We start from the raw sequence: 12,937 nt of genomic DNA, 5'->3' as shown, positions 1-12,937 counted from the left end.
ATATATATATATATATATATATACAGAGAGAGAGAGAGAGAGAGAGAGAGAGAGAGAGAGAGAGAGAGATGTATTAATTCTGAAGCTGAAACAATTTTGTTTGCTTCTCGCTTGTGAATACATATTCATCTTGTATGACAATTACCTAATACATTTACAACCATGAGGTTCTTGTGTAAATCAAAGGAGTTTCGCAGCTCCACATTTTCTGTGTTGAAACAGCTGTTTATTATAGTTTGGATTAATTGAGTTATAATACTAAATACAGAAATGCCAATATCAAAGTTGACTTATTTTACTTAACGGATTATATGAGAAAATTGATAGTGTCCTTGTGTCTATACTTTAACTGTGTGGCTGGATCCAGTTTGGGCAATGGTAATGGTTCGCCTTACAGACATTCTCTTCTGTTTGTCTACCTGAACCCTGACTAGACAAAGCCCACCCCATAACTCACCCTAAAATGGTGATGGTTATTATTTAGCAAGATAGTGATGTAGTTTAAGTCAATAAAATAATCCATAAAAGCAACACTATAGACTTTTTGCACAAAATTTTTTTTTTATTTTTATCCTGCAGTTGTTAATTTTGTGTTTAGTACAACATCTCTTTGTTAATCAATGGGTCATCCGATGGTCTCGTGGTCAAAAAAATGTCTTCATCTTTATCTCAAGAGAGCTGAGGATTCTGTAATTTGTAGGTTGTGTTAGGTCACATTAATCTTTGTCTGAATAGTGTCTTGTATGAGCTAAGAAGGAGGACCTGGATAACTACAAATGTGTTGTTGAATTAACTCTTCCAACCACAAGGCCAGTTAGTTAGTACTTTTTAACCTCCCTTACTTGATATGCTTGAGTCGTTCAAGTAAAAAGAGCAGGTACATATCATTAAAGTAATGACACTTTTATCTGTAAATTCTGTTGGAAAAATTATAAAAACAAGTCATTATAAAATATAAAATATTTCTTATTAATTATCTGTCAATCAACTAGATGTTTCAGCTCTATTGTTACATTGCACTGCAAAAATATTATTAATGCTATTATATATTATGTTGTTTTATTACTGTTTTATATTCTTTATGCACATAATGCATTGTGATGCATTAGAAGCCCAGAAAGGGCTCATCTCAGAGTGCACTATAAATACTAGTTAGTTAACTAATGGTAATGAGTATAATGTATCAGACAAAAAGGAAGACTGATTCTACTGAGCCCTCAAGAGTAACTCAGATACTTACTGATGCTTTCAGCTCAAAAGGCATCATAGGCAAACTTTACAAGGACTTCACTTCAATGAATGCAAATTCAACCAATTACATAAGACAACACTGTGAAAGGGAGGCAGAGGGAGTATTCTTTAGAGGAAACATGGCTTTGAGTATGGGAAACCCAGTGTACTTCCAGTAACTCCTTGTTTTGAAAATAAATCTAGTCTCAGAGATTTTTAACTTTGATTTTTAACTTTGAATATGATTTGTCTTTCGTCTTATTCCGACTTGAAAATGTTTTTAAAGCTTGTGTTGTAATGATCTGTAACGCAAAAAGTATTAAAAATGAAAACAGCTGGTACAAAAGAATATGCATTAAGGGCCCCATTCAGTGTAATATTATAATGAACGTGTTTGATCCTATGTCTGAAGAAAAACACTCAAGCACCCTAACCCTCTCTCAAGTAGTAATTTACCACAATAACCTCTCCATCCCACTCTTACTCCTTCCTTTCATTATCTCCCCCCTTCATGCCACTCTCACCGCCCTTTTCCACTCATTTTAACAGGTCATCAGGACTAATCCAGCAGGCGGAAGTGGGTCTGTGATGCTTTCTGACCTGCATAGATGAAGCTCAGGTCATTAATACTGAGCTCAGGGATGAGGTTTGTGGCCTACAGACCCAGCTCATCATAACCCCACAGCAACATATGAGCTGGTTAATTGCTGGGTTAGAAGGGGCCAGGTATCCATGATAAAGCTAATTTGTCATATAAGCATGGAACTACTTACGTACAGAGGTATATTGACTTCCGGTTTGTAAATGATAGGACTGGCTGTTGTATGTCTGTTTTACTGATTAGCTCAAACTGTTTACTAAAGAACATGTTAAAAGCATTTGAAAGAGTGACATGTCTGGTATGTAAATTATTGTACAACAGAGCTGTAAATGCACAGAACTTAATCTGAACAACAGTGCCCTCATTTGGTAAAAGCAGTACTCTCATGACTCACACAGAGCATTGTGGAGCTTCAGATTTAGTGTGCCTCTGTGGTGATGGCTGCAGCTGGGATTGCGTTTAGCTTGATTCAGCCCATGGATACTGACCCCCTCTGGAGCAGTGGAACCCCACAGATCAAGAACAGTGGACATTATCTTACCGTAGAGTCCCTGGTTGGGGAGTTGGACACCCGATTACGACTCGGCTCCCATGTCGAAGAGCTGTATGCTCTGCTGCTGCTGCTGCTGCTGCTGCTGCTGCTAAAGGCCTCCTGGTTGGAGCTCCGCGACAGAGCCTCCTGAGTAGAACTCCGTGACAGGCCCGAGTAGCTTGGGCGTGAGCTAGTGGTGTACGAATCGGCCACTTCACTGGCCCGATTGCGGTAGCTCCGCAGGGCACTGGCGGAAGAGGACGGGGTGGAAGAAGTGGTGTCCTTGAAGCCCAGAGAGGCCAGATCCCTGCTCAAGTCAGTCTGAGATACAGATTTCCGTCGGTTGAGCGAGATGCTCGAGGCCACTGATGAAGAGGCGAGGTAGCTGGACTGGGCCGAGGATGAAGAGTAGGATCTGTAGCCAGTGTAGACCGACCCCCCACTCAGCCCAGACCCTCCATAGCTCTTGACGGGGGTTCTGCTCAGACTCTCACTCCGGCGGCTGATGCTGCTGCTGCTACTTCCGAGGATGTCGGTGCGAGGGATGGTTCGACCCCGGTCAATGTCGGGGTCTGAGGAAGTGCTGTAGTTGCGGCTGCGGGCGGTAGAGTTGCTTAGATAGCTGGAGGAGTAACCTGAGGAAGAGGAGGTCGGGGACTTGTAGGTGGAGAGCCTGTCCCGGTCGCTGTATGAGCTAAGGCCCGGTGTCAGGGAAGAGGTGTAGGAGCTGTAGTGGCTGGTGTAGGACGGGCCAGCGTAACGCTTGGCGGTCGAGGAGACACGGGACATGCTGCTGCTGGTTTCTCAGCCACAGGGAGGCAGAGCCTCTGGAAGACTGCATTGACTGAAGCCACAACAAAGAGACAGCAACATTAGAGTATCGGCAGCAATACTTACATTGCAGAAACTAGATATTTAGCTGTTAAGACATCCTTTATCATTAATTTGGCTTTGAAAACAGTCATTGTCGTGTTATTTAAAGTGGTAGCACTGTTTCATGTTTAAAGCCAAATATTACAAGTGATCTACATTATCAAGATCTACAAACAACAACTTACATTATTTATATAATGTATGAGATTGAACATTAATATCTCCTTTAACTGTCAACACAGTTTATGTCACTTCTCTGTGGTAAATAATTCAGCAGAGAGCAAGTCCAACAAAAATAACTTCAAAATCAAGTATGCGTAGTGACTCTCTCAGTGATGCTATTATTTTTTATCTTTAAAAATACATCACAGTGCAACATGCACATGCATTGCTGTATATGTCTTTTGTCTTTTAAACTCCATGCCTACAGTTTTATTGCAGGCTTCCTATTACAAAAGTGTTTGTTGGTACGCAAGCTATTGTTGCAGATAAATGTTGTTGGTTCCCACTCCATATTCATTTTGTCCTATAAGGCAAGTGTTCTCTGCTGTATCAATTCTATTAAACCAAGAACAGGTGAAATCCACTTTAAACGATCCATTTATCCCAAGAAAGTGATGAACATCCCAAAACCCTTAAACTATCAGATGGAATAAGACAAAACTTTGCAAGGAACGTTTTTTTGTTCCATACTAAAGACACTCATGGACTTAATGAAGAGTTTGACATAAGAGTTACAATTTAGTCGTGTTATTATGTGTGTGTGTGTGTGTGTGTGTGTGTGTGTGTGTGTGTGTGTGTGTGTGTGTACAGTCTAATAAAGAAGTGAATTTGTGTTGAAAGTATTAAGTGCTGATTCAACTGTATAATAATCTTGTGGGATGTAGTTTGTAATCTATCCTCAATGATATCAATGGAGCAACATATATAAGAAACATTGAGGATAATGTAAAATGTTGTGTATATTCAGAGTGTATTTCGTATGCCTCTTGCTCTAATAAAGGTTCCTGTGACTGAAAATTTGTATCATAAATAAAAATGAGATAAATGTGAAGATGTTTTGATCAAATTTGATTTATTATTGTTGTTTGATTCCAACCCAGATGTTTGGTAATATTGTTTAGCAAACAATCATATATATTGTCATTGCTTCTCGTCTTTTCCTATACAGGAAATAATCAAATGAGACTAGATAAGGATGTTTTTGAATGTGAATCTATTTGGCTCAGTGAAACTGCACTCTAGTATCTATGGGCTTTTACAGGGAACTGCTGGTTAACCAGGCCTCAGGTTAGAAAAGTGGAACAGATAGATGGCCACAACATCTATACTATACCATAACATGAGCCCGCATCACACGTGTGTATATGTACACATATATGTGTATATAGTGTTCATCTCTCAAAGCTATATTGGACGAGGCCGGCTGGGTGTTGGATGTAAAAAACCAGGCAAGCATCACAGAGTGTTCCTGTAGCAGTAAGAGGCTCTGGTTCACATATACAGCACTGTCTGAATAAATAAAAGTATCCGGTGTTGCTGATCCGTGTTGAGTTTAGTTGGGGAGGCTCCTATTTCTTTCATCTCTCTCTCTCTCTCTCTCTCTCTCTCTCTCTCTCTCTCTCTCTCTCTCTCTCTCTCTCTCTCTCTCTCTCTCTCTCTCTCTCTCTCTCTCTCTCTCTCCCTCCCTCTCCCTCTCTCCCTCCGTCCCTGTGACCACAGCTATATCAATAATTCAGCATATGGATCTGGAATAAGAAGACAGGCCGATTGTGGAGACTGGCAAACACACGCTGTTGGCCAAAATAATACACAGAAGCAGGCCAGGTGTCTGCGGCCACTCAGTTGAGTACTGCAAAGCCAGCCAGGCTAACAGAGCCAAGAGTTCGGCCCTAAAACAGCCAGCTAAAGACATGGCTCCATAAATGCACTAGGTTTGTTTCTAGGGTTTTGTAATTTGGCAGCAGCAGATGTTTGGAGGGTTATTTTGGTTTTGGCAATGTAATGAACATGGCAACAATAAAACACAGGCAACGTTTCTCTGATGTCACCATGGATCTGGATTTACTCTGCACCTACACCTTTGTCAGTTACCAGACCCAGAGAACTAGGCCAATGTGTCAGAATTGAGATGGAATAAACATCCACCACCACAACTATGTGATAACTTGAGTCACCAGATGTAAGAGATGCCTAGCTTCCAAACATGCTCATCTGTAAGACTAGAGATGATCAGTTCCCTAAAGAGCAAATTTCTAACATTGAACTTTGAAGCCATTTTCTGTAGCTTTCTGGATTGTAGCTCCCCTCACTGGTGGAAGAAAGTACTGACAGTCAAGTGTAAGCTCAGCTTTGATGTACAGTTTTCTAACTGATTATGTGTTAGCTAAGCTATCAACTTTGTGTGCAGGCCTTATTCCTGTACTGATAAGACCTAGTCTGAGCCAGTATCAGAAGCACTGCCATAACAACTCAGTGTCTGATGCTGTGATAACTTTGTTTCAAGGTCCAGGAAAAATATTCCTGTGAGTGATGTGATCCCACACAACCACATTATTATCTATCTCATGGCTTGATTCCACTGATTTATAACATTGCAGCTGGTGAGCCCACCACATCCTCATCATCACTCTATCTCAAACCCTCATTATTTGAATCGTCACATGTATAGACACAAGTATAGCAAAACAATATGTGAGAGAAAAAACAGGAAGAATCGAATCATGATCCTTAGTGCATAGCCCTTCACTAAAGCATTACTCCTCAAATCAATGAATTAATGAATGACTTAAATAAGGCAAATTATTTAAGATAAGGCTCTCATATAACGGTAGCTTGTGTCTTTTGAACCCTTGCCTGCTACACACAGTGGCCTTGGTTGAATGTAACCCTGCCTCACGTATGCATCCCTCTCTGAATTCCCACAACCAGGCAGGGCAGCTGAGTGAAACAAGCTCGGACTAGTCAGGTGGGCGAGCTGCTGAGAGAGAAGCACAAACAGCGACTCACACCCGTGGGAGTAACGGACCCAGGATTTAAAGGTGATAGCTAACTCTGGATTTCACTTCTGAGAGCCGATGTCTCCACGGAAACAACAAATGCAGAGGCACAAAAGTGTGTGTCTCTCTCTCTCACACACAAACACACACACAAATGCACTCTGGCATTTTCAGCCTCCCCTGAGGTGGCGCTAACCAGTTAGTTACCATAGCTACCTTGGCAACAGGATGCATTTGTTTGCTTACTACCAACACATAGAGAACTTAAAATTAGCACATGGACATATTCCATATTATTTCAATAATTACATCCGGTAGTCTGAGCTTAATGATCTATATTTCCTTCACACCTTTAGAAAACCACCAAGGAAATGCTGTCGGAAAATGATGGAACAGGATTAGACAGAATCAAATATGAGAGGGAAGAGCACAAAAGAAAGTGAAATATGTCGGTGTAAAAATACAACATCCCACTGCTGTGAATGAGCTGGTTTGTCCACTGAACTAACTCCTAAATCTGTCTTAAGAAAGCTGTCAACAGAGATTGCAGGAGTGACTGCATGAGCGACTACTGACTGCTGGCAATCCTTGGCAAAGAATCTCAGAGATGAGGTTTCACTTACAGGGCAGGTTTGAGAAAACCAAGCTAAATACTTAACACTAAACTCACTTTTGATACATGGACCGAGATTTAAGAGCAATTTAAAAGACAAGAAATAAACAGGGAGAAAAAAACAAGAATGCTAACTAAACACAAGCGACTACTAAAGTTACAAAACCCACTTGCTTTTCAGCACACACATTCTCTTTCCATTCACAAAGTGTCAAATACCATCAGGACCTCAACTCACCTCAGTGTCACTGGTGATGTCACTCACAGTTGCATCTCAACTTTGTTCAAGGAAAGAACATTTATAAATAAACCTAACCAATATGGATGAGAATGTTCAGAATGATTAAATGTCTGTATTTCTTTAATTGTCTGGGGATTTTTCCAGACAATATGTTGGTTTTGATTGCTTCTATTTTCTTGTGGAAAAGTGCGTCTGTAGAAAACCCATTATTGGAGTCAGTCAGTGAGTCAGATCTCTTACAGAACATATTGTCCTCCCAGGTCTCCCCCGGGCCCGTTAGAGAGCAACGGCCAATCTAAAGTGCGTTAGAAGAGTCTGTGCAATGACGCCAGATGCCACAGCCACTGTGCTCCGCGGTGACATTGTAGGAATGTAACACCAGCATGGATGCTCTCTGGTAATTTGGAGTGATGGTATGTGCGTCTGTATGTGCGTGTGAGTGTAGGTGAGCTATACGATAGTTATAGGTTAGCTCAATCTCAGCTGAGTCACTGCTGTTCTGACGAGTGCTGTGAAGAAGTCAAGTTCAGGTCTGATTAGATGCAGCTTTCACCAAACACAGAAGTCACATTTCATCAAAAAAAAGAGCATCAAATAGTTTAATAAGTCACTCCCCCAATGGCCGATATTATTGATCACCAATATTTTACAAATAACTTTGCTAATGGATGAAAATATTTTTTATAGCAACCAAATTTAATCATTTAATCTCCAGCCCAAAACTCTGACAGAGCACATTGTCGACAGCATTAGGATCACACTGAATTGCTATTCCATTTCACTACAATCATTCAGCCTGACATCCTGAACATTGATCAGGGAGCTTTTCTGCTCTAAAGGGTAACGTGTTTTGGCCATTTGCTAATCACTCGCTAGTTTATCACTCAGTAATTTGGTCGTAGGCCACCAATGAACACAACAGCCAAACGTACATTTGCTAAAGAAATGGTAGTCGTCGGTGGTGATTGCCAGGTCTTAGACAAATATTGCAGTATTGAACACATGACACAATTGCTCTTCCCCATAGAGACACATTGACATTTATTTAGAATCAGGTTTCTGGCCTCTTGATTTATAAGCTTTGTTAAATGCTCCACTTTTTTTAACTGCTAGTCACTATCTGATTTTGTCTGTTGTTTATTGCTGGACAGTTACTGTAGCATGAAAAACAGTGAGTTTCTGGAGCTTTTTCACTGAAAGCATTGAGGTGATAGTGACTCTGAACCACAACAGTAATGTTGAGTGTTGTGAAACCAAAACAATGAGCTAAAAGGAATTTAAGAGGTACTTTACCAAACAGGAAACTGCAGAGCTTGGTCGTAACCCTCTACGGGTTCATCACTACAAGCAACCGTAAACTGAATTAGAGATGATTATATGATTCATTATTTAAAAAATGTTTATTAGTGCCGCACATCCTTGTTCATTAATGAGGATGTGTCAAAGTACCAGTATTACTGATATATGAAAATAAGTAATGATAGACTACTTTTACTAGCATTAAAGTTGAAAAATCCAAGACTTAACATTTCCAATCTGTGACGTTGGCAGGACTAAAGTAGTAGTTGCTATGTAGTAATTGTAATTACATGAACTTTCTTTATTGTTTTTTTTTTTTATTTAGCTTCTGTATGCCAATGAAATGTCTGTTAGTTCCTTCATTAAAAATCAAAACTGATTTAGCATCATATGAACACACACACCAGAGAAACTAACATAATGTAGCAACAGTGTGGCTCTCATAGGGGAATCAACATGGGGCCTGTTAAGAGGTCTAAGGGCTGTGCTGGGTTTGGCCTTACAAGCAACTATATATATATCCTGAAATGTGAGCAGATAAGACACGGGTGATGTCTGTGAGGGCCACACTGACGCCTCTGCCCAACCCTTATCTGCCTGACTACTAGTTTGCAAGCATATTCAAATTAGGTTTGACAACTTTGTTATTCTGACCAGCCAAAGTTTAACTTGTCCTAGCCTTCCGAACTAGCTGTTTAAACTCTTTTCAGTGTGCTGCAGTACAATATTTTATATAATTCTTTTGTACAGCAAGATAAAAGAAAAGAAGAAAATTATGTAGCGAAAATACAGTAAAGCAAAAACAAAAAATATCTTATTCATGAAGATGCTATGAGAGAAGCAAAAGATTTGGCTTTGAACTAGTTTTTTCAGCAATCCATGTGACTTCCAACTCGGTTACCTCTCATTTTGCATTACTGAACATATTAACATTATAAAATTATTAAGCACTCTAACACGCTCATTCCCATAACGCTGCATATTTCATATTCAGATATATTTTCTGCTACAAAGCCCATTCCCAACTGAATCTACCCCCATTACAATTCTTCTCTACAAAACCTGGTTTCGATAATGTTAAAACCTGGTGAGGAGGAGCCATTTAGCATTCATCATTACCACCATCTGTTGGTGACTCACATGAGAGGCCATAATAGCAGAAGTGACCTCGCAGAGGGCTGAATCTGCCGGCTACAGTGATTGATGCACCAGCCTATACAGCTGGCTGCTGTAATTCTTTATTCATTGAGGTAATCATTGGATTAATTGGGCACATTATTATTTTAAACACCTATCAATCTCTGCCATTCCTCTGAGTGATGCTGAGAGATAAATTAGTTACACAGACGTGAGCTACTAGTTCAAAAATTAATTGAGTTTAACTTTTCTGTAACAGTTAACGATTCACAATGTCATTCACCACCTGTATTTTTTTATATATTGATTTTAAAAGACTTCCAAATTACTTCAACCTGAACGACTTCAATATTTGTATTCTGGAAAAACTGTATAATCCTTGAAAGATTCTAGTTTAATTGACCCCTCCCTTTTTGGGGTCAGAAGTTCTGATCCAAGTACACTCCGGTAACAACAACTAAGTAATATGGTCTCTTAACAGGGAACAAAGTCATATTACAAGAATGAAGCCATAATATTATGCAAATAAAGTTTTAATAGTACAAGAAAAATTATAAACGATAGAAAAAACTCAACATGCCTCCATACTGCTCCTATGGTGTCATCCAAGTGTCCGCAAGCCACGACGTTCAAATTCGATTCGAAAACGTTGTCGTTTACACCATGTTTAAGCCTAAAAGTCCATTGATATCTTCCTACGAGGTGAATTCACAGCCCCTCGGAAACAACATTGAGTGGTTATGGCCGCTAGCTTAGCCACTTCCTATGAACTTTTAGTGTTAAAACAAGGTATAAATGACCTCGTTTTGAGTCGAATATGAATGTCGGTGCTTGCAGACACTTGGATGAACCCACAGGAGCAGTATGGAGGCATGTTATATTTTTTTGTTTTTGTTTTATCTCGTCTGAAGAAGGACTCACCATTGACTTCAATTTTTTTAGATTCTGCTGCAACAAAGTTTACCCCTTAAACTCCAAAAGTGTTAAGTCCAGTGCATGAGTGCACCAGTGCATGAGTGCATTTCATTTTTCAGTGAACTATCCCTTTAAGGATCAGTTTTAAGTTTGTTTAGATTTCCTGTTAATATATGCAAAAGATATACAGTTAACTTTACTATCAAATGTCAATGCTAGTATCAGCCTGAAGCACACAGTAGTTTTCAGTCTGTAGTTTATATCTTATCTCTCCCACCAAATAATCATGTTTCTTCATTAATTGCTTATGCAGAATATGATACAGTGGTCTTCTTTGTGAACATGCTGTATCTTACCACTATCTTGTCTCTTGTAACTCTTGTTTTCACTTTTATAGACAAAAACTGTACAATGTAGATGCAATACCAAAACAATCACAACATGATGCTATATCAGAGGATACAATCTTTTTTTTAATGCAGTCACACACTGACTCAAAATGATCCCCCTTGACTTTCAATTATATTGCCCAAACAAAATTTTGAGCTCTATGTGAAATAGTCCTGCCCCAACTAAGGAAAAAGAAACAAATCATCCCTTCAGCATAATTACTGTGTATAGAAAAAGTAATATGTGCTCATCACACTTTGCTTACTGTAACATCTCCTCTATCTCAACCACAGCTGGTCCTGAATATGTTTGTCTTTACATCAGCACAAGACCCTTCATGGTCAGGCACCTGTGTAAAGGACTTAGTCTCACCGGTGGAGGATCATTGAGATCATCAGAGCAGGGGGCTTTGGTTATTCCAAGGTCAAGGCTGAAAATTAACAATTCTTGCTATCTTTAAAAGGGCACTTTAAAACCTATTTGTTTTCTCATTTTTTAAAAATGTTTCTCCTACCTGTAAAATAGGAGTTTTCCCAAAACCAAGTATATTAACTTGTCTCTTGCTCTGAAATACAGTTTTGGTCTCTAATCCAGTATATAAGTAATGATAATGTGTGTGTGTGTGTGTGTGTGTGTGTGTGTGTGTGTGTGTGTGTGTGTGTGTGTGTGTCTGTGCGTGCGTGTGTGTCTGTGTGTGTGTGTGTGTGTGTGCAAACACTGACTTTAACTCTCTCTAAAGGGATTGGTAAATGCTGCAGTGATATATGAGAACCATGCAATCAGTGACGTTAAACTCTGCCCTTGCATGCCACAATAGGAATGTATTATAAGTGTGTGTGTATATGTGTGTGAAAAGTTACCTGCCGTATTTGTAGCTGTGCGTCAGTCCCTCCAGACTTTGATGGGTCTGGGGCAGCTCATCCCACTCCTGCTAGCCCACAGTGTACACACACATGTAGGCTTTGTGGCTCTGATCAGTCCTGCTGAAAAACACAGACGTGTTACATGTGATCAGTCAACACACAGAAGGACACAATGAAAAAGCAACAGGGGTAAAAACTTAAATCATTTGCTATTGACTGAGGACATGTGTTTGAGATATGTGTGACCAGAAACAGGCCACTAAATTTCACTAAGACGTATGCTGTCAAACACCAAAAATCGAACTGCCTGCTCGTTGAGAAAATCCCCGCCTGTGGATCGCAAATACGGGCCACCTGCACACACATTCTCCGGAGTTCATGTCCAACCAAGAAAGATTGATGATGCATTCATCAGCTGCTTGTATAATCAAATCTGGAAAAACTGTCAAATGATGAAGCTCACATTAAGAGTTGACTCTGTCTTTGAAACCTTCATTATGTGTCACTTTCAGAACCTAAGCTCATAGTTTTTCAATCACACCCAGCTGCTTCTGGATATATTTTCACTACAACGACATATCACCTGGTTTTACGCCCCACGGACAGCTCTTCTCAGACCCTCTACTTGTGCTAGAGAAATCCAGAACTTTCTGAAACGCTATCCCCTTTGCTCTGTCATCATGTCCTCGAGAAGATATACCATATTACAGCTGAGCAAACAGCCCACACTGTGTTCTTTTAACTGACCAGCGGGTACCTGGGAGAAGAAAGGGGAGGAAGAGTGGCAGTTAAATTGTTTTGTAAGAGGCTCACCCTTGTTGTTCTGAGCGACCGAGCCAACCGACAAAAAGTAACGGGTGCTACTTGGGAGGCTGTGGCCCCAGAGTGTGAGAGGATAGCATGAGCACAGCGAACCAGAATGCCATAGATCAAGTTACAGAGCCAGTAAATATAGCAGACGCCTATGACCTCTACAGGTCACTCCATACTCAGTGGCGTTCCAATTTGCTCTTAAAGGACTAGCATTAAGGCTGTTTATAAGCCAAGCTGGATAAGCATCAAGAACAGCACACTGCAGTGGCCAGCATTAAGGCTGCTTTCATTGAAATTAGAGTCTGAAATGAGGAGAAAGCTTCACTTGATCACAATTCAAGTGGAGGCATCAGAGTTCCACCAGTAATAGTGTCAGTGCATGAAGCTACAGATACTGTAGACACTGTTTTACTGCAGTGGCTCTGACATTT

The 12,937-nt window shown here is 40.1% G+C and overlaps 1 protein-coding gene across 5 annotated transcripts in view; it reads right to left on the bottom strand.

Annotated features, from left to right (window-relative positions):
- usp2a (ubiquitin specific peptidase 2a) overlaps nt 1-12,937 on the bottom strand; it is a 40,004-nt gene that overhangs the window by 24,713 nt on the left and 2,354 nt on the right. For 2 of the 5 annotated variants that reach the window (XM_053422320.1, XM_053422321.1), the window contains exons 2-4: nt 12,277-12,450; nt 11,691-11,813; nt 2,373-3,207 (exon numbers count right to left, since the gene is read on the bottom strand). In XM_053422320.1, the coding sequence (XP_053278295.1) occupies nt 2,373-3,152 (780 nt within the window). In that variant the 5' untranslated portion in view covers nt 3,153-3,207; nt 11,691-11,813; nt 12,277-12,450. The remainder of the gene's footprint in view (nt 1-2,372; nt 3,208-11,690; nt 11,814-12,276; nt 12,451-12,937) is intronic. The other 3 variants (XM_053422317.1, XM_053422322.1, XM_053422319.1) reach the window with 2 other exon arrangements.

Source organism: Pleuronectes platessa, chromosome 5, assembly GCF_947347685.1.
Source record: "Pleuronectes platessa chromosome 5, fPlePla1.1, whole genome shotgun sequence".
NCBI classification, from domain to species: domain Eukaryota; kingdom Metazoa; phylum Chordata; class Actinopteri; order Pleuronectiformes; family Pleuronectidae; genus Pleuronectes; species Pleuronectes platessa.
This window is presented reverse-complemented; position numbering and strand designations above follow the sequence as displayed.